The sequence below is a fragment of the Myotis nattereri genome (genome assembly GCF_964212035.1).
Source record: "Myotis nattereri genome assembly, chromosome: 17".
NCBI classification, from domain to species: domain Eukaryota; kingdom Metazoa; phylum Chordata; class Mammalia; order Chiroptera; family Vespertilionidae; genus Myotis; species Myotis nattereri.
In genome coordinates this window covers 11,513,677-11,535,182 of record NC_138092.1, presented here as the reverse complement: position 1 = coordinate 11,535,182, position 21,506 = coordinate 11,513,677, and the positions used below count along the sequence as shown (strand labels likewise).

Below are 21,506 nucleotides of genomic sequence, written 5' to 3'. Positions count from 1 at the left end.
AGACAGACATAACACTAAAAAGGCTACGTGTTACCAAAGAACTGGAGGAAAAACTTCCAAATCTATGTACTCTACACTAATAAAAGAGAAACATGCAAATTGGTGTCACTCTGCTACACCCACTAGCCAATCAGAGCAACTATGCAAATTAACCCAACAAAGATGGTGGTTAATTTGCATATGCAGGCATGGAGCAAAGATTGAAGGAGTGAAGAGTGAAGAGTGAAGAGTAAAGACTGAAGACTGAAGACTGAAGACTGAAGAGGCTTGGCTTCTCCGCTGCAGCTGCAGCGGAGAAGCCAAGCCTCACTGCGGCCACAGCGGAGAAGCCAAGCCTCGCTGTGGCCGGACCAAAGGCCTGGGTCCCGGGTGCAGGCAACCAGGGGAAGGAAGGCCTATTGCGCGAATCTTCGTGCAACGGGCCTCTAGTATATATATAAAGCGGTGATATGCAAAATTAGGCTGAGACACCGTAAAGGGTCATGACCAGACAGGAGGAGGTTGTGCGCGCAGGTGAGGCCCAGAGCAGAGACGGAGATAGAGACAGGGGGGCCAGCCCGATTCGGCACAGCAGCTCTGGTGGCCCAGAGCAGACACAGGCAGTGGGGCGGGGGGACTGGGGCTGGCTGAGCCACTACGCTGGCTCGGGCAAGCCCGGAGCAGACACAGGCAGGGGCTCAGAAGGGACCTGGGGTGGAAGTCAGGCGTGGGTCCCGGCCGCCCGTGGCGCCAGTCAGGCCTGACTCCCGCGGCACTGGTCCAGCCTGACTCCCGCGGCAGCCCGGCGCTGCACAAGTCAGGCGCAGGTCCCAGCCGCCTGCGGCGCTGGTCCGGCCTGATTCCCACAGCGGCCCACGGGGTGCCTCCTCAAATGGCGGGAGGCGGGAAGCGGGGCACCTCCTCATGCAATTTCAACCATGCGCTGGGCCTCTAGTCATATATATAAAGGGTTACTATACAGACCCATATAAGAAACACCTACAACTCAACAACAACAAAAATTTTAAGAGCAAAGGGCTTGTATATTTCTCAAAGAGAGATCTACAAATGGCCATTAAGCACTTGAAGAGATACTCAAGATTAGTAATTGTTAGAGAAATACATGTCAAAAACCACCATGTGATACCATTTCATATTCATTAGGATGGCTATTACCAAAAATACTGAAAATAAAGTGTTGGTAAGGATGTAGAGAAATTGGACATTTGTGCATTGCTGGTGGAAATGTAAAATGGTACAGCCTTCAAAGATGATTAACACAACATAATGTATGTCTTTTCTCCTTCAGGTAAGAAAGAGATCAAGGACTTAGGAACCAGATAACCCTTCTTGAGAATCCTTGTTCAGCTCGGCCAGCGTGGCTCAGTGGTTGAGCAATGACCTTTGAACTAGGAGGTCACAGTCTGATTCCCAGTCAGGGCACATGCCCAGGTTGTGGGCTTGATCCACAGTATGGGGCGTGCAGGAGGTAGCCGATCAATGATTCTCTCTCATCATTGATGTTTCTATCTCTCTTTCTGCCTTCCTTCCTCTCTGAAATCAATAAAAATATATATATATACATTTTAAAAGATTCCTTGTTCAGCCACTGTGTGATTTTGGACAAGTTACATAACCCCTCTGAGTTTTAGTTTTATAAGAGGGACTATCATCTTATCTCACAAGGTTGTCACAAAAAGTTCATTAAACTAAGAATCCAACAATGTACAGAAAGTACAGAATTATCTTTCATATTTTATCCACTCTTTAATAACCTGCTAAAAGTTACCTTCTTTATGTTCTCCGTAACGTTCTAAGCCAAAGTAATTTTTCTCTGTACTTCCAAAGTATGTTGCATTATTACCCATCTGAATAAAGTCACATTTCTGAACCCTCAATTATAAGAGAAAGTGATTTTAAGACTGTATTATGGTTGCAGTTAACAACCCTCATCAGGAAGAAATGGGGCTAAGGAATACTTGAAACTGGTTTAACTATTTTTAAGTGCTCATATTAAAAAGCTTAGAATCTTTATTCATGTCTAAGTCAAGGTCCAAAATAACTTTCCAAATTCCTCCCCCACTATATGCATGCACAGATCCAATGGACTAACCCTGCCTTTGTTCAGACAGTATTATCCCCCAGAAGCCTCCACACCACACCAACCTCTCAATACACGAATATCTATCTGATTCAGCCATTAAAGCCCAACTTCTCTGAAGCCATTTCTGATGTCCCAGGGAAATTTTCTAATTTCTTTAAAATAACAGAACATTGTGCTTAAGTCTCAATTTTGTAATTTAAAGACCACTAATTTCATATGCGTCTAGTCCTTTCCCTTACTAGATTGAAAGTTTTCATGGTCAGGGAAAGGAAAATCTCTTACCCTCCTTGCATTCTACCTTAGTCTTTCCCCAATCCCAACACATAGTGCAATGCCTATCAAAACGAAGAAAATCAAAACATATTTAATGAATGACATCTAATCTCCTCTAATACAATTGAAGCTTCTTAAGGAAAAGAGAAAATGGCAAAGAAATAAAAAAGAAATTGACACAAACTTCAGGTACATATTCTTTTTTTTTTTTTAAATATATTTTATTGATTTTTTACAGAGAAGAAAGGAGAGGGATAGAGAGCTAGAAACATCGATAAGAGAGAAACATCAACCAGCCGCCTCCTGCACACCTCCCACTGGGGATGTGCCCACAACCAAGGTACATGCCCTTGACCGGAATCGAACCTGGGACCCTTCAGTCCGCAGGGCGACGCTCTATCCACTGAGCCAAACCGGCTTGGCCAGGTACATATTCTTAATTAAAATTGTAGATAAAGAACATATAAATTGCCCATGTTCATGTAATAGAATACTGTGTATTGACAAAAGCAAACAATTTAATGGATGAATCTCACAAACATTATTTTGAGTGACAGAAGCCAATCAAAAGAAATATGTTAAATGATTCCAATAATATCAAATCCAAGAACAGAAAAAAACTAATCTATTCTATTAGCAATCAGGATAATGGTTAACCCTGGAAGAGGGTGTAAAGGAGAGGCTTTGGAAATGCTAATAATACTCTATTTCTTGGTCTTTCAACTGACTACCAAGGATCAGTTCAATTATGAAATACCATAATGTTTGTATTTTTCCAGTACAATATTAATATCTCAATTAAAAAGTTTTTAAAATAAAGTTGAAATACTTATCATTTTCTGTGTTGTGAAAAAAATGGTAAGGCTAAGAATGCATCTAAAAGCCTAAAGGGCTCTGGCCATGCGGTAAGTTGGTTGGAGAGTCATCCTGTGCACCTAAAGGTTATAGGTTCAATTCCTGGTCAAGGCACATTCCTAGGTTGCAGGTTCCATCCCTGGTCAGGATGTGTATGGGAGGCAACAAATCTATGTTTCTCTATCACATTGGTGTTTCTCTCTCACCCTCCCCCCACCCTGCCTCTCTCTCTAAAAATCAACAAAAAGTACATCCTTAAGTGAGGATTTTTAAAAATAATAAAAAAGTAAAAAAGTAAAAATAAAAGCCTAAAGGTATTACTTACCCATTGTAGAAATTTTAAATATAACTACCTACAGGAGACCAATGCATAATTCTGCCTAACTCTTCACTGTCCTTATTAAACATCTTTTTTTAAAGAGGTAAATTAAAGTTTACATTAATTGCTCAATACTGCTCTTATCAAATATTGATCACTGTGTCATTTCCACCATATCCTACATATTTCACTCCTATTCTTAGGAGCTAAAAGAACTGTTAACCTGATATAAATAATAATGAAAAATTTGTTAAAAGTTTACTTTAATATATTTAGAAATTATGTAATATAGAATGAAAGACAAAATATTTTGAAAAAATAAATGCTAAGAAACTGGAATTTACTAAAAGCTTATTCATTGAGACTAAAATAGAAACATTTAAATGAGAGAGGGATAATTTATTTTCAATGTTACTTAAACCATATATTTATTAGCAAGCCTAGTTAAAATAAATGGTAGTCTGAAACTTTATACACAATTAAACACTGAAATTAAAAATATTTTTAAACAAGTATAGGGTATCTTGCTGATTTACAATGTTAACTCCAACACAGCAACTAAATTTTTTTTCAATGAGCTATAAAATGTCCTTGTTTCAAAAGCTGTGGCCTGGCCCTAACCGGTTTGGCTTAGTGGATAGAGCATCGGCCTGCGGACTGAAGGGTCCCAAGTTCAATTCCGGTCAAGGGCATGTACCTTGGTTGCAGGCATATTCCCAGTAGGGGTGTGCAGGAGGCAGCTGATGGATGTTTCTCTCTCATCGATGTTTCTAACTCTCTATCCCTCTCCCTCTCTCTCTGTAAAAAATCAATAAAATAATTTTTTTTAAAAAGCTGTGTCCTGTGCTAAATATGCTCTTCTCTTTATTGAATGAAATATATACACAGCATCATATATGTATTTTAAGAAACTGAAACGTGAATTTTAAAAATCCAAATGAAAGCAGCTTATATAATCTGAGGAAGGGAGAGACCATGAATGGGAACAGGGTTGACATTTAATGACATAACCAGGGAGCCTTACTAAAAAAATCCTCACTTACTGCATCAGTTAAATAAAACTCTCAGTTCCCATATGATTTTGATTTAATTCCAGCACTACTTGATGTATTTTATCTGCTTAATTTGACTAAGCTATATCTCAATTTATTAAGACTTATATTTACTACTTTCAATTTAGAATTGCTAACAACAGATTATAGTTTACATTCTATTAAGGGAAACAATTTGAAGAAAATATTTCAAAACAATATATTTCTGTAAAATGTAGCAAAATATCATTGAAATAATGAGAAGTGGTCTTAACTACAAAAAAAAAAGCAAATCATATCCAAACAAATATTTGCATTCTGTGATTGCTTTTAGTATTAAATTGGAATATTTTCTTTCAGATGTCAACAGACATATTTTAAATCACATCTAACAATATTTATAGTAAGCCCTATACATCCTTAAAATAAACCTTACCTATTTAAATATTCAATATTTTTCATATAAAGGCTATAATTCATTTTGGAAATTTTGGGTTTTCATTTTTAAAAGTCGTTAAGCAACTTTTATAGTAAACTGCACTGTGTTTCTAATAAAATTTCAGTGTTATGAATAATAAATCAACACACAATTGAGAAAACAGTATTCACAAATATCTATTAAAGTTGATATCAACATATCAACCAGGACATATCATATAGTATTTCTTAATAAATTAGAATATAAAACTTGACTCAAATACAACATGCTATGTATACACAAATAAAATGTTTAAAACGTAAATCTCTAAACAACATAATAAATGATATATGAGGGATATGAATGATTAGCACAAAATTTAAACTATCAAGTAAAAATAAGAATAATCATTTAATAATGTTTTCATTTAATAGAAGAACTGGTTCCAAAACTTAATTAACTGCAATTTCTGTATTTTTAAATTTCTGGATCAGTAGTAAATGTCTTTGAAAATGTGAGCATTTACTTTATAAATTTCATTCTAAAAGTTATATATTATTAAAGAAACATCATCAGCAAATGACTTGATATATAAAAAATATCAATTTTCTGAAAGTTATGTTGCTTTTCAAAATAACTAATTAAAACGCATCCTATAAAAATAAGCTTACTAATTAGGATGAGAAAACAAAGATATATTTCAAATAATTGAAATAATCTCAATTTTAAAATGTAGAAATATTAGATTATAATTTCATATATTTAAATCTTATCTCGTATATTTAAACAATTATTTCTTGAATATATTAAAAGTATTGCTTTCATCTAAAAAATGGTTATGATAAGTAACTATTGGCTTTTTTGCTATAAGTCTCTTTGAGTTTAGGAAAATATGACCTCCAAATAAAGTAACCCAATACTGAATGATAAATAATATTAAAATTGATTTCTTCCAAATGCAATGCTTACACATATATATGTCAAATATTTTAAATGTGTGTAATGGCTATGAATACACATAAAATTGTTATTTAGTTGATAAATACTTTGGCCTTAATATTAACATGCAACGTTTCGTTACTCTTTGTCTGTATTCTCTCACAGAGAGAAAAAAAAATGTATTTTCCCTTGCAGTTCCTATTACATTATGAAGCAGCAACATTTTACTATAGCTCCAACATGGATTAGCAATTATAACCCGGACAACAGTTATGACTACCCCAAAAGATATTATAACCAAATACATAAATATTAAAGAGATTTTTAGTGTCTCCTTAAAAGACAGAATAAATTCAGATATTTTCCCAAGGTTTTGTATAAAACCAACACACTGACATAAAACAGATTCAACTAGCTTTTCCCTCCTAAGATAATAAATAAAAATTACCATAAACCACATTTCAACATACTTACCAGCATGTGGGTAGTTTCAGAAGTTTAACATACAGAGCAGTGCTGAAAGAGGGAATAACTGGTACAGGTAAGCAGTAAGATCCCCTACAATCCAAAGACGTCAGTCCTGCCTGGAAACCAAATATCTAAAACAAAAAGAAAAGATCCAAATGTTCACAGAGACAAAGTTTTAATAAGCACAGGATGGAATACGTCAGTTTCAATTTGCTCTACAACAGCTGCACACTAAATACGTTCCAATGTCTTTTTCCACTTCCCAAACACCAACATTTTTTTATTCATTTTGACATTAAGTCAGAATTAAGAAATTTACAGTATTTCTTTCACAGCCCTGTTCTTTTTGTGACTAATTTTAAGGCTGCCATTTCTATATTTAATTCTCATTTAGTGTTTTATTATCTGCTAAAATGCACATCTTTTCTATTAATATAAACAACTGAGTACATTGTGCACATTGTAGATATTAACTTTAATAAATCACTATTCATATCATTTTGTGTCTTAAAGAACATGAACTACATCAAGAAGAATCCTAATAATGTAGTTTGCCTTCAACTTACATTATGTACACAAAAAGAACATTCAAATATATCCTAAAATGTTCTATCTTTTCCCTTTTGTGTATGAATATAATTGTTGAGCTGAGATTTGTAACCCAGAAAATTTGGAACAGAAATCACTCCTCTTATGTTTATATTTAAAACGAGCAGATCACACTCAAAAATTTTATAATCATTCTCTAAAATGTCTCAACACTATATTTGCTTTAATGAGAAAAATCAATGTAACAGAATATTATACATAAAACATTGCAGAGAATTAAATATGATATTTCTGCTCCAATTATTTCCAATCAGGTAAAAGACAGACATCTCAAACAGAAAATACTGACACACAGGAATACGAAACAAAGAATTACTATTTTCCAACAACATGCAAAAGCAGCTAAACCCCAACATTTAACTTTCATTATTATTTTTTATTCCTTGGGTTTATAAAGCATGAACTTTCCTATCTCTAAGATTAACAATAAATGCTACATGCCATAGTAAAACATGTTTAAAAATTCTAATTTTCAAAATAACTTTCATGTAATAAACATAAATCAATAATCAACTTCTTAGAAAGTATTAAGCTACTTCCAAATGGTTTCAAAAAGCTATTATGCCCTTAATCCTTCATCAAACTTACAATGGCAAATCCTTGCCTATAAAGTCAGTTTTCAGGGAACAAAATAATTTTATGGAAATAGGACATTAGAATTATATTACCTTCAGAGAAACCTGCATTTCAAAGATAGGTCCTATCTAATTTACTATCAAGAAAAATGATAGTAATACATTAGTTAATATATTAATATATTAATTCCTCTAAGTCCTGCTATTAAGACAAGTGACAAAAAGAAACAGAATTGAGAAAATGAAAACATGTTTCTAACACTTAAATGATCAACCTTAAAGATTAAGTTATTCCACCTTCATTCCCTTTGAAGACTTATTCTAAGCAACATTAAATATACAAAGAACTTCTGGGCACTGTGCAATTTCAGCATTTCATATTTCTTCTGAAAGGCCCATTAAAAATTCTGAAATCTGTAATTATTACCACTAATTACAAAACATGATTATTAAAATATGCCTAACCTCCAACTATTTCTAGAGTGTGCCTACAGATAATGTTTTATATTAACAGATTATCCAGCTAACAGGTCTCCAAGCCACTTTTTCATATTCTATAAAATGCCCCAACAGTATAATCACAGACACTATCATTAACTATACTCAGATGGAAAGTAGGTGTAAAGGAGATCCCCTGCTGGTTACTTGCAGAACTGCAAAGAACTTTGGAGAAACTACATAATATTCTGTAATATTTCTGAAGTTTTTACTAAATTTACATGTTGTCCAGAAATGCTTCTAAGAGAACATTCAAACAAATATCTATAATAATAACAGGGTAATATGCCTTCAACTTACATTATGTACACAAAAAGACCAGACATCTTCTCAACATCATTCCGGACGTCCTTCCTGACAAAGCCGGGGGGGGGGGGGGGGGAGCGGGGGCGGGGGCAGCCTGGGTCTCGGGTGCCTACAGGCAGCCAGAGGAGGGAAGCCCAGGTCCCAGGTGCCAGAGGGAAACCAGTGCCGGAAGCTGGGTCCCGGGTGCCAGAGGGAAGCTGGTGCCAGCAGCCGGGGGAAGGAAGGCCTACTCTTGCACGAATTTTCGTGCATCAGGACTCTAGTAAATTATAATGAAAGAGAGCCTATCTACCACATCAAAAATAATTATTTCAATATAACAGATTTTCAACTCTTTCCTTTAAATTACAGCAATAAGATACATAGATTTACAATACCAATATAACCTAATACCTTGTCAACAACCCTTGACCAAGATTACATATACTTCATCTAGAAAAAGGAAAACTAGCACACTATGAATTGAGGCTGCTTTCAGCAAGGATAGTTAAAATGTTCAGAAATGGAATAAAAGTTCTGAACACTGCAAACTAACAGTCTGAAGCAGTTAAAACTGTATGAAACAGTAAGCACTGTTAGAAATTTTAGCTGATGGAAATGTCAACTTGAATAAGATGAATTATACAATACATTCAATGAAAAGATATACAGTGCCATCTCTTTTTTAAAAAGTCTGACAATGAAAAACAAAGTAAATATAATATGTACTGTAACACTTAACAAATACTCTTGAATTAGCATCTCATATAGAAAAAATACAGAATTAGAAGCAAAACAACTTATTTATAATAATTAGTTTTTAATGAAAATTAGTTGCTAACAGGATTTGCAATAGTAAAAAGACAAAAAATATAAAAAGCACACACTAACTGTGACAATGAAAATGCATAATTATGCAGTAAAATTAGTTATTTTTATGTGTTGTTATAATAAACTCGGTATAATAGTATAACCAGCATCCTAAAGATTTGTCCCTTTTCTTAAAGGGACACACAAAAATATCCAGCATTATCTTCATGTCAAAAGTTAGTCTGTACACAGTAACATAATGAAATATATAAAAAGTGAATAAAAAATAAATCTAGACATCTACAGCATAAGAATGAACAGTTGAGGGGAGGGGAAAGGCCTTCAAGGAGAAAAGAATGGAACCAGACCTAGTTGATTAAAAATTAAAGCTTCAGAGCTAAAACTGCTTAGAGATTATTTAATTAAATTACCTCATTTCACATAGGGGAGAAATGATGTCTTAAAAAGAATAAAGATCAGATGGGGCTATAAAACTGAAAATCATGAATACAATCAGCAGTGAACCAAAACCACAAGATACTACTTCACAACCACTAAGATCCTATACAATAGAAGCCTAATATGCTAATCAACCGAACAGCAGAACGACAGGTAGAACAACTGGTCACTATGACACGCACTGACCACCAGGGGGAAGGCACTCAACGCAGGAGCTGCTCCCAGCCCGCAGGCCCCAGGCCATCCAAGACGGGTGGCAGAAGGGGCCCCCCAATCGCCCTGCCAGTCGCCCCACAGATTGGCCCTGATTGCCAGCCAAGCCTAGGAACCCTACCTGTGCACAGATTTTGTGCACCGGGCATCTAGTAACTAAAATTAAAAAGACAAACAATAACAAGTGTTAGCGTAGATGTGGAAGAAAATAGGAACCCTCATTCACTGTTGATGGAATAGTACAACAATGTAACAATCCCTTTAGAAGAAAAGTTTGGCAGTCCCTAAAAATGTTAAAAATGACCAGGGAACTTCATACCTAGGCTTACACCCAAGAAAAATTGAAAATTTGTGTTCATGGTTCCAGTACAGAGCTGGCAGCTGTGGGAGGAGTGGCATGGAAGGCCAAAGACCAATCCTGAATCCGTGGCCACAAGCCCAGATCCTCAACACACAGGGAATTGAGCCCCCCAGATGGGCCATAGAGCCAGAATCGGGACCATGGGGAGCTCCCTAGAGCTAAAATCAGGATGTTCCACTTCATGAGGGATGTAGAGCCTAAGGATCCCATTTTCCTGATGGACCTCTTTGCTATCACACATGAACCAAATGTGTCAGGTAGCTTTGGATATAGCCCCTTCCTCAGCATTATAGATGGTAACCATCCCAAATAGCATGAATTGTTAATAAACTTTATAATAAATTTTAACACTATAATAATGAAAATTAAACTTTGAAAACTTCCTCAAAGTTTATATGTAGTAATCATCCCAAATACCATGAATTGCTGATAAACTGTATAATAAATCATTTCTTTGAGTCAGTTCCCACTACTCATATAAAATAACTCTACCAAATCCTGAAATTTATAAAAAGTACTAGACTACTAAAGAAGCATCAAAAATGCAATGAAATATTCAAGACTCAAGGCTTCTTTGAAGTATTCAATATTCATACTGCTAATGAAAAGTTATTCTACATGTACTATTCCCACTCTGCCGACACCTAACTTCCTGGCACATTTAACTTATCTATCATAACAACAGTCAATCTAACCAAATATAAGAGACAACTAGACAGCATGTATAGCAGTGGTTCTCAACCTTCCGAATGCCGCGACCCTTTAATACAGTTCCTCATGTTGTGATGACCCCCAATTTCACTGTTACAAATTGAACATAATTAAAGCATAGTGATTAATCACGAAAACAATATGTAATTATATATGTGTTTTCCAATGGTCTTAGGCGACCCCTATGAAAGGGTTGTTCGACCCCCAAAGGGGTCGCGACCCACAGGTTGAGAACCGCTGATGTATAGCAAAAGACCTTTTCCCAAAACATAACTTTATCTGAACTACATTATAACTTTTACATTACCCTGAAAATTACAGATTTTAACATATTAACAATAGTGGTAGTAAAGAACTATTCCAATAACTTTCATGTCAGTGTGGATGATAACTATATCAGTGACCAATGGCTTTGATAACCATTTTCTTTGAGGACAGGGCATGCCTCATCCATTTTTATTGCTTATTGTCTGCAATATAGAAAGAACTTAATATTTACCAAGTTAATGAGTAAATAGAATACCTTGAAAAGATTAGTGAACTACCTAAATTAGACCTGTTTGAACAAAACAAAGCAAATATTCTTAACATTATAATCTGATACTCAAGTTGCACCAATATTTTACAAAACCATACATCCCAGTATATTAATGTGATAACTAATTTAAAAGTACAAATGTAAAATTATATATATACTAGAGGCCCGGTGCACGAAATTTGTGCACAGAGGGGGGTGGGTTGTCCCTCAGCCCAGCGTGCACCCTCTCCAATCTGGGACTCCTTGAAAGATGTCCAACTGCCTGTTTACGCCCGATCCCACTAAACAGGCAGTCGGACATCCCTCTCACAATCCAGGATTGCTGGCTCCCAACTGCTCGCCTACCTGCTTGCCTGCCTGATTGCCCCTAACCACTCCCCTGCCAGGCTCATCGACACCCAACTGCTCCCCTGCCAGCCTGGTTGCCCCTAACTGTCCTCCCCTGCAGGCCTGGTCGCCCCCAACTACCCTCTCCTGCAGGCCATCTTGTGGTGGCCATCTTGTGTGTCTGAGTGATGGTCAATTTTCCATATTGCCTCTTTATTATATAGGATATCAGAGGCCTGGTACACGAAATTCATGAACTCAGTGGTGGGGGGGGCGGGGGGGTCCTTCAGTCCTGCCTGCGCCCTCTCACAGTCCGGGAGTTCGACCAGGAGACCGGGAGTTCAATCGTTCACTATAATGTGTGATGACCACCAGGGAAGGAAGGCCCCAGCCAGCAGCCAGAAGGCCCCAATTGGCCCTGATCACAGACAAGGCATAGGGACCCTACCCATGCACGAATTTCGTGCCCCGGGCCTCTAGTTGATCAATAATTGAGTTTACCTTTTTGTATTACTTATACTGGTATTACTTATTTACAAATAAAAAAAAAAAATGTAGGAGTTGAGCAAAGCCTCCAATAATTAACTTTACATAACTTGATTTAAAGTAATCAAAAGTGTTCCTTCTGTGTCAAGAAATTAACATGAATTCCGTAAGAGGAAAGTGACTAAAAAATGCGTTAAAATGCTCCTTATAAAACACTGTCTCACATAAATGTTCCCCTCAAAGAAATCATGAGTCTTTTGGAACAATATTATAAACTAAATGCTCTTTCACACTGCTTATAAATATCATCAACGATACATACAATCTTCAAAAATTATAATTATTATTCTTACAAACATTAATTTTTTCAAATAATTGAAGAGATATCTTTGAATCAGGTACACTTTATTTCTTATGCATTTTAATTATATTGAATAATGAATATATTTGTCATATCTTATTTAAATTTAATTTTATGAGATACTAATTCTGTGAAATTACAACTTAAGAAAAACAGATATTTATTTAATTCTCCCCATGCTACCAGATACTAATAAAGAAAAAAATTCGGGAAACTGGACAGATACATGCAAAAAAATGAAACTAGACTACCAACTTACACCATACACAAAAATAAACTCAAACAAGCAAGAGGCTTTGCGAGGCTCTGCTCCTGCTCCCGCTCCCGCTCCCGCTCCCACACCGCGGAGGTGCCATGAGCGGCAGAACTGCCTTGAGCGAGTGCCCGTTCACCGCGTGCAGGAGCCTGCACCCCGACCACCTGTGGATCTGGCGGCCCAACGTGTATGTGGACGAGAATGATCGCACCTGGCTGCCCATCATCATGGAGACAGAAAGCAGCCTCCAAGTCCTCATGCGCCAGATCGAGGTCTCCCGCGGGGAGGCCATGCAGCCCAGCCAGCTGCCCCCCAGCATGCTGCCCCTCATGTGGCAGCTCTACCCTGGCAGGCGGTACCGCACCTCTGACTCCAGCTTCTGGCGCATCGTGTACCACATCGAGATCAGTGCCATCGAGGACATGGTCCTTGAGCAGCTGCCAGACCCGTAGCGCAAGCCACGGTGGTCCTGCGGTTCCTGTTCCTGTGCCCTGAGCCGCAGTCCCGCTGGCCTGCAGGGGGATGTCCATGCTTCTGTGTTCCTTTTTACCAGCCCTGTTGTTCTGTCTGCCACTCAGGGGATGAGCCCGCCCAGGGCCCACGGGAACCTGCCTGCAGCCCCTCCCTCGGCCTCCCGGGCAGATTGGCCCCAGAGAGCACGGCTCCAAGTGCCCAGGCCCTACCTGGCCCTGGTCTCTGAGCTGCCTGCTGGTTTGTGGCCGCGCGCTCTCTCTGTGTCCCTCCCTCCCCAGTCACTCATGTTCTGTGCTACCCACGGGGGGACCAGGCAGCGGGGCCTACACCCTGAGCCCAGGCCAGGCCCCGAGCGCTGAGTCAGCTCTCCCGTGGCGTGTGCCTGCTCGCGGCCATGCCTGCAAAGTCCCACCTGCCACGCAGGCTCACACGCAGCTCATGGGAAGGCCTGGAGGAGCCGGGTTCCGTGCCCAGCACTCAGAAGCTTGCGGGTCAAGCGTCCACAGCCCCTGACCTCTCAGGAGGCCAGGCCAGCGAGCCCCCCTGTAGGACGGAGGTCAGGAGTCCCCCCTTTTATAGGCACCCACACCCCTGGATGTTAATGAGGTTGTATGTAGCATGAACACTTTGTAATACTGATCGATTAAATGTAAGACAACTCATCTAAAAATAAATAAATAAATAAAAATAAAAAAAACTCAAAATGGATAAAGGACTTAAACATAAGACAGGAAACCATAAAAATACTAAAGGAATCCACAGGCAGCAAAATCTCAGACATATGCTGAAGCAATTTCTTCACTGATACTGCTCCTAGGGCAATGGAAACTAAAGAGAAAATAAACAAATGGGACTATATCAAAATAAAAAGCTTTTGCATAGCAAAGGAAACCATCAACAAAACAAGAAAGCTCACTGCATAGGAGAACATATTTGCAAATGTTATCACTGATAAGGGTTTAATCTCCAACATTTATAGGGAACTCATACAACTTAACAAAAGGAAGATAAACAACCCAATCAAAAAATGGGCAACAGACCTAAATAGATACTTTTCGAAAGAAGACAGAAGGCCAAAAGACATATGAAAACATGTTCAAAGTTAATAACCATCCAAAAGATGCAAATCAAAACGACAATGAGGTACCATCTCACACCTGTCAGACTGGCTATCATCAACAAATCAACAAACGACAAGTGCTGGCGAGGATGTGGAGAAAAAGGGACCCCCACGCACTGCTGGTGGGAATGCAGACTGGTGCAGCCACTATGGAGAACAGTATGGAGTTTCCTCAATAAACTAAAAATGGAACTCCCATTTGACCCAGTGATCCCACTTCTAGGAATATATCCCAAGAAACTAGAAACACCAATCAGAAAGGACATATGCACCCCTATGTTCATAGCAGCACAAGTCACCATAGCTAAGATTTTGAAACAGTCTAAGTGCCTTTCAGTAGATGAGTGGATTAAAAAACTGTGGTACATCTACACGATAGAATACTATGCTGCAGTAAAAAAGGAGTTCTTACCATTTGCAACACCATGGATGGAACTGGAGAGCATTATGCTAAGTGAAATAAGCCAGTCAGAGAAAAATAAATACCACATAATCTCACTCATTTGTGGAATATAATGAACAACATAAACTGATGAACAAAAACAGATCCAGAGACAGAGAAGCATCGATCAGACTGTCAAACCTCAGAGGGAAGGTAGGGGAGGGGAGGGGTAAGAGGGAGAGATCAACCAAGCATATAAGCCTAACCAATGGACACAAACAACAGGGGGGTGAGGCCATGAGTGGGGGAGATAGGGGGTAATGTGGGGATAAGGACACATATGTAATAACTTAATATAATAAAAATAAAAAATTCACTTTTCATACCTTAAGGTAGCAGTGTGCATAGCAATAATGAAGCAGATTATCAGAAGGTTGAGTAAGGCTGCTGACCACTTGCACCAAACTTTCAGCATACATTGGCACAGAATGTTCCAGATTAATTTTATCCACCAATATCTGAATAGATGGTAAAGGCCGAAGAGGTTGGAAGTTTGTCGTATTCATGAAGTTACTTGAGTTCTGGAAAATAAGAGTGTTCACTTCGTATTTCAGAACAGTGACTGATGTGCAATGTCCTCTATATAAGCTTCAGACTAGCACATTTTGCAGTGATATCAAATCAATCTAGAAATGATGCCTTTCTATGGGACTCTTATCAAAACTAAAAACGATATTCAATAGTCTGTTCCATGCTTCTATGTCTCTGAATCTATTTTGTTCATTAAGGCAGGGATGGGTGAGAAGAAATTAACCAAAGAACTCGTATGCATATATGCACAACATATGGACACAGACAATAGTGTGGTTAAGGCCTGGGCTGGGGAAGGCCGCGAAGGGGACACACAGGGGGAGGTTAAAATAGAGGGGTGGTGGGGGGGAGGGGGGAATGGGGCATCTGTAATAATTGCAACAATAAAGACAAATTTAAAAAAATACAAAACCTTGTACATATTTTAAGTATGTCCCAGATTTCAAAAAATATTTATCTATTGCAAAATTATCAATGCACCTCTTAACTAAAGCTTTTTATTTTTTCAATCAACTGTAACAGTGCCACTATGTGCCTCAGTACATTTCCAAAGCATAATCATTCCAAAAAATTTTACTAGATATCCCAGAGCCAGGCATCTTTCATCTTCTTTCCTTCTATTCATATTTAGATAACTAAGGGACTAAGTGGACTACTTCAGACAGTTTCAAAAATACTTTTAATAAGCAAGTTTGAAGAACAGAAAAATGTCTGATCTGTATCACATCTATTAATAATACACATACTAAAGGCTCATAAAGTCCTAAGAATCTCAAGATAGGCTTAGTATTTTCAGTGTTTCAAAGTACAGAACTTTTCTAAGCTTAAAAATAAATGCATGTAAGTTTCCAGGTGTTCAGAATATCAACTCTGATTGACAAACAATCCCTTCTTATCTTAGAACTTATGCTCTTATAATGCCATCCCTGCTGTTCTCAAAAAGGAACACTCTGACCTTATACCCAGAGAAATGTGAAAAAATGTGGGAAGAGCAGTTTCACTGTTTTGTTTTGTCTGTCTTTGACTGGGAAGCAGTACTAGCATTTAGAAGCCCCTAACGATGGTAAATGCTACTTAATACTCCTCTAGTTCAAAAAATCAATAGTGCAATTATTGAGAACCACTGTAACTAAAATTGACTAAATTGAGTTTACAATCCTGAAATTTTGACTATTAATCATAATTTTTAAACCACCATCTATCAAGCAATTACTTTATTTTTAAGTGAGTTTATTTTGAATTACCAAGATATAACATACAGTAGAGCACACAAATCTTAAGTGTAGCGCTCAACAATTTTTTACAACTGACATTTCAAGTACCTTAGAAAGCTCTCTTTTGTTCCTTCTCAGGCAATATTGAACCCCATCCAGAGGTAACTAATATTCTCACTTCAATCATCATAGATTAGTTTTGCCTGTTTTTGACCTTCATATAAATAGAATCATAGAATATATACTCATGTCTGCCTGCTTTCATTCAACATAACACTGGTAAGAATTATCTGTTTTTCATTCCTTGAGTTGACACTTTTATCATTATGAAGAGGTTCTCTTTATTTATAATTCTTCTTGTCTTGGCTCTAAATTTGCTGATATTAAATTAGCCATACTATCTTTCCTTTGATTAGCATTTAAATAGTGTATCTTTGTCCATCCTTTTACTTCTAACTTGTGTCATAATTTTCAGTTCTAGAACTTCATTTGGTTCTTTTTTTTATGAACTGGAGTTTCTTTTGAACTTATTCATCATAGTTACTTTAAGGTTCGTGCTTAATACTGACATATTTTAATTTTCTCCATTGAAATTTTCCTCAGGTTATCTCTTTACCTAGCAACACAATAACTAATTATGAGTAGCCAACTGAGAGCAAAATGAAACTACTGCATCATAGTCAATTCCATGCCATACTTCCAAAAGTTCTTATTTAAAGTTAGGATATTTTTTATTTCTATAATCATCATCAGTATACAGACATCAAAAGAAATATAAGCAAAAAATAGTAACTTAAATATATCAGATACCTTATATGCATGTGGCAAACTCAGAAAGCAAGACATTGTATACTGACCTAAACAAATATTAAACATTTAATAAGTCCTCATCCTATATAATAAAGAGCTAATATGCTACTTAGACTGGACGGTAGAAAGACCTTCTGGAAGACCAATGGACGGGGGGCAGGGCCACGGGGTCATGAGGCAGCCGGGACTGAGAAGGCCTACCCTTGCACGAATTTCGTGCATTGGGCCTCTAGTTAACAATAACAGTAGTAATCACTGGGTTTCTAATATGTGCAAAATGGTTTACATGTATTATCTCATTGAATATTCAAAATCATTCTAGAAGTTAGGTACTAGAGAGGAACTGCTCTGTGCCAGCACCCTGACAGTTTTTCACAAATCCATGTAGACCACACAGTCGAGGCTCAACTTTAGCAGAGCTAAGCCTTGGTAGAACATCCTGTGACAGCTCTCAGAACAAGAAGTTAGTGGTTTTGTAAGGAGCTGCTAAAAGACCATTTCTCACTCACCTCATCTTGAGAGAGGCTACTATGAAACATTTTCTCATCAGCCTCATTCAGGTGAGATAAGGGACTTTCCACCTACCCATCGTAAGAGTATACCTGTAGGCTATATAACCGCTTAGCTGCAGTATAGAATTGAACCCTATGAACAGGGTACCCTACCAGTATGTTAGATGTCAGTTGGCCCTCTGGTTTCAGGCTTATCCTCAAAAGGGAATGCAAGCTGACACCATTATGAGTTGCTTTTGCTGTCTCTGTAAGTAATAAACCATTTAATATCTGTACTTGTTGCTTTTTTACTGGCTGAATCTGTCAGCCCACTTGAAAAATACAGCTACGATATGGTCTGACTTCTAGACTCATGCCCTCCAAGATTTCCTTATATAGCCTTAGCTTAAGGTTATTGTATTTAAATATATAAAAGTTACTCTCTAAGAAAAAGCAATCATAGTTACATTGATTCAACTTTATAATGGATAATTACATAAGCAAATATTCTTTTACTTAATCGCCTTCCTCTTACAACATCTCAGAGCCAACAAATATGGAGATATGGAAAAACGAGTAGTAAACCACAAAATATACCTTTTCTCCCATAATGACAGGTAGCAAATGATCCAGCAAATTGAATTCAGCCATAAAAATTGTGCAGGTACATTTGAGGAGAGTAATACTTGTATGTCGAGTAGGAATATACTCCTCCAAAGATGCCACTTCTTCCAAACTCAGTATTGTTTCATTTTCATCTTTAATATCTAAAATGAAATAAAATTTCAATTAAAAATTAATTTTTAAATAATTGATTTTCTTAAATTACTGAAAAATTCATTGGCTTCCCAAACTTTAAGGTCAAATTCTATTTTTCAACAATAAAGCAGTTGTTAAATAATGTTTCTTTAAATCAATATGAATTAAATTACTCTAGAATATAAATGTATTTGCTATGTAAAATTCTATATTTTTATTTTTAAATGTTTTTAATATTTTAAAGAAATTCCCAATCTCTTTTGTCAAAGGAATAACAGCTTCTATTCATGAAAACACCATTAAGATAATGTAAAAGCCAGCCAGACAGGGAGAAAATATATCCCATAGATAGACAGATACATAGACAGACATAAATATCTACATAAAGGACTTGTACCTACAGCATATTCAAAATAAAAAAAATTTAAACCCCCTAAAAATCAATAATAATAAATAAACAATTCAGTAGAAATATGGCCCAAAAAATCCTTGAATAAGCAAAAGACAATATATCCAAATGGCCAAAAATCCTATCAAAAGTTAGTTACTATCATTAGGCATCAGATAACTGCAAATAAAGTCACAATGTGATAGAACTACAGACCCATTACAAAAAATTAATACAATAGAGAGCTGGTTCTTTTAAATAATTAATAAAATTGACAAATACCTGGCTGGCCTGACTAAGGAAAAAAGAGAAAAGATCCACATAAATAAAATCAGAAATGAAAAAGAAGTTACCACACAGACTGTCAAACCACCTCAGAAGGAAGGCGGGGGAGGGATCAACCAAAGGACATACATGGATGCATATAAGCATAACCAATGGACACACACACTAGGTGGGTTGAGAGCATGTGCTGGTGAGTGGAAGTGCCGGGGAGAGGTCAATGGGGGAAAAAGGAGACATATGGAATACTTTAAACCAGCGGTTGCCAACCAGTGGTCCATGAGGTCCGAAAGTTTGGCACCCACTGCTAAACAATAAAGAATTAAAGAAAAAATCAAGCACACAGCCGATCCATGATTCTCTCTTATTATGGATGTTTCTCTCTCTCTCTTCCTCTCCCTTCCTCTCTGAAATCAATAAGTGTTTTTTTTTAAAGAAATTAGTACCTATGTTTAACAAAAGGCATGTACTAGAATGTTTTTGGCATCAGTATCATAATAACTGAAAACTAAACAAATACTAATAGTAAAATGGATAAATAAGTTATAATATAATCACACAATGGGATACTATCCTGTAATTAGAATAAATCTCATGTACATAATGTCAACTAAAGCCAGAAACAAAAGAGTACATACTGTGTGATTCCATTTACATGAATTCTAAAATAAACAAAGCAAAACCTATGATGTTAGAAGTAAGGAGAGTGGTTACCCTGGGGGTAAGAGTAGTAACCAGAAGAGGGCACAAAGAGACTTCTGGAGTGCTGGTAAGCATCCATATCTTGAACATTTACACAAATGTGGTTAAGTTTGCGAAATTCACAGAACTATACCCCTGGGTTTTATGTGCTTTCCAATATGTGTATTACACTTCAACAAATAGCTACCAAAAAAGTGGAGAACTGCTAACTACTTGAGATTTAATGCCTGTGTACTAGTACAAATGTAGTAAATATTCAGGGTTTGGCAAAAGTAGGTTTACAATTGTTCACATGGAAAAAGACATGCAGGTTATTATCACAGTAAAATTTTCATATACTCACAACTGGAAACCTACTTTTGCTCACTGCTGTATGCATATACAGGCAGCTCTCGCTTTATACAATTCTGATATGCACGAATTTGTTTAAAAATGCCAGTTCCCAAAAGCAGTAAAAATATCAGTTACCACAGTATATAAACTATAACTGCATAAAGTATAAACTTCACTGCTAGTTGTTAAGCCCACATATCACTTCCATAAATAAGAGATGAGCATCATGATCAGTGACCAATCATGTCACTTCTTTCCAAGTTTGTCAGGTTTGGTTACTAGTTACTGGTATCTGTTATATTTAGCTCATGCATAGATAGCGAAGCATGTGGTTGTATTGCTTCTTTGATTACTAGTGATAAATCTGCATGACATTTTACAAAAATTAATAACTGAAACAGGGAACTGGCAGTCAAAGATGAAAGTGCAGCAACCAAAAACCGATAATATTGGAAATTGAAATTTTAATTGAACATAACTGGTGTTACAGAATAGCTGACCATGGAAATATCGATACTGCATGCTTAGAGAGACTAGATATTCAGCTAAGGGAGGTTAGTATAATTTAGGATAACAGCAAATATGCTGTGATAAAAATAAAATTTAAAAAGTGTCAACAAAAACAGGAGCTTATTTCTCTTTCACAGAACAATCTGCGTATCAAGGGTCAGAGCAAACATGGTGCTTCCACACTACGAAGACTCAGGCCCTATCTTACTGCTCTGCCACATGCAGCATGCAGCTTTCACTCAGGGTCTAAGATGACAGCTACAGCGCCTTTCATTGTAATTGCTTTCCTGCCAGGCGGGGCCAGTGGGAAAGGAAAGCATGCTCTTTACCTTTAAAATCCTGGCCTAAGAATTCATATGAAGTTCTGCACCAACCTCAGCAGCCAGAATCTAGCCATATGACTACACTTGGGGTATGTAATCTTTATTTCTATCAATAAAATTTCTATCAGAGAAATTTATTTTACTATAAAATAACAGGAGAATGGATATTGAGAAGACAATTTAACCATCTATCACAATAATTAATTTAATTATAGACAAAGAGAAATGAAAAATCAGTGGTGTTAATTAAAT

General features: G+C 37.0%; 2 protein-coding genes across 2 annotated transcripts in view; one reads left to right on the top strand and one right to left on the bottom strand.

The window, feature by feature from the left end:
• VPS13B (vacuolar protein sorting 13 homolog B) overlaps nt 1-21,506 on the bottom strand; it is a 610,900-nt gene that overhangs the window by 544,669 nt on the left and 44,725 nt on the right. The window contains exons 14-16 of the mRNA XM_081111114.1: nt 18,555-18,724; nt 15,238-15,432; nt 6,393-6,517 (exon numbers count right to left, since the gene is read on the bottom strand). Of these exons, the coding sequence (XP_080967240.1) occupies nt 6,393-6,517; nt 15,238-15,432; nt 18,555-18,724 (490 nt within the window). The remainder of the gene's footprint in view (nt 1-6,392; nt 6,518-15,237; nt 15,433-18,554; nt 18,725-21,506) is intronic.
• LOC308533424 (T-cell leukemia/lymphoma protein 1A-like) lies at nt 12,974-13,327 on the top strand (the record flags this gene model as incomplete). Its single annotated transcript, XM_081111435.1, has 1 exon — nt 12,974-13,327. The coding sequence occupies one exon, from the start codon at nt 12,974-12,976 to the stop codon at nt 13,325-13,327; it is 354 nt and encodes a 117-aa protein (XP_080967561.1).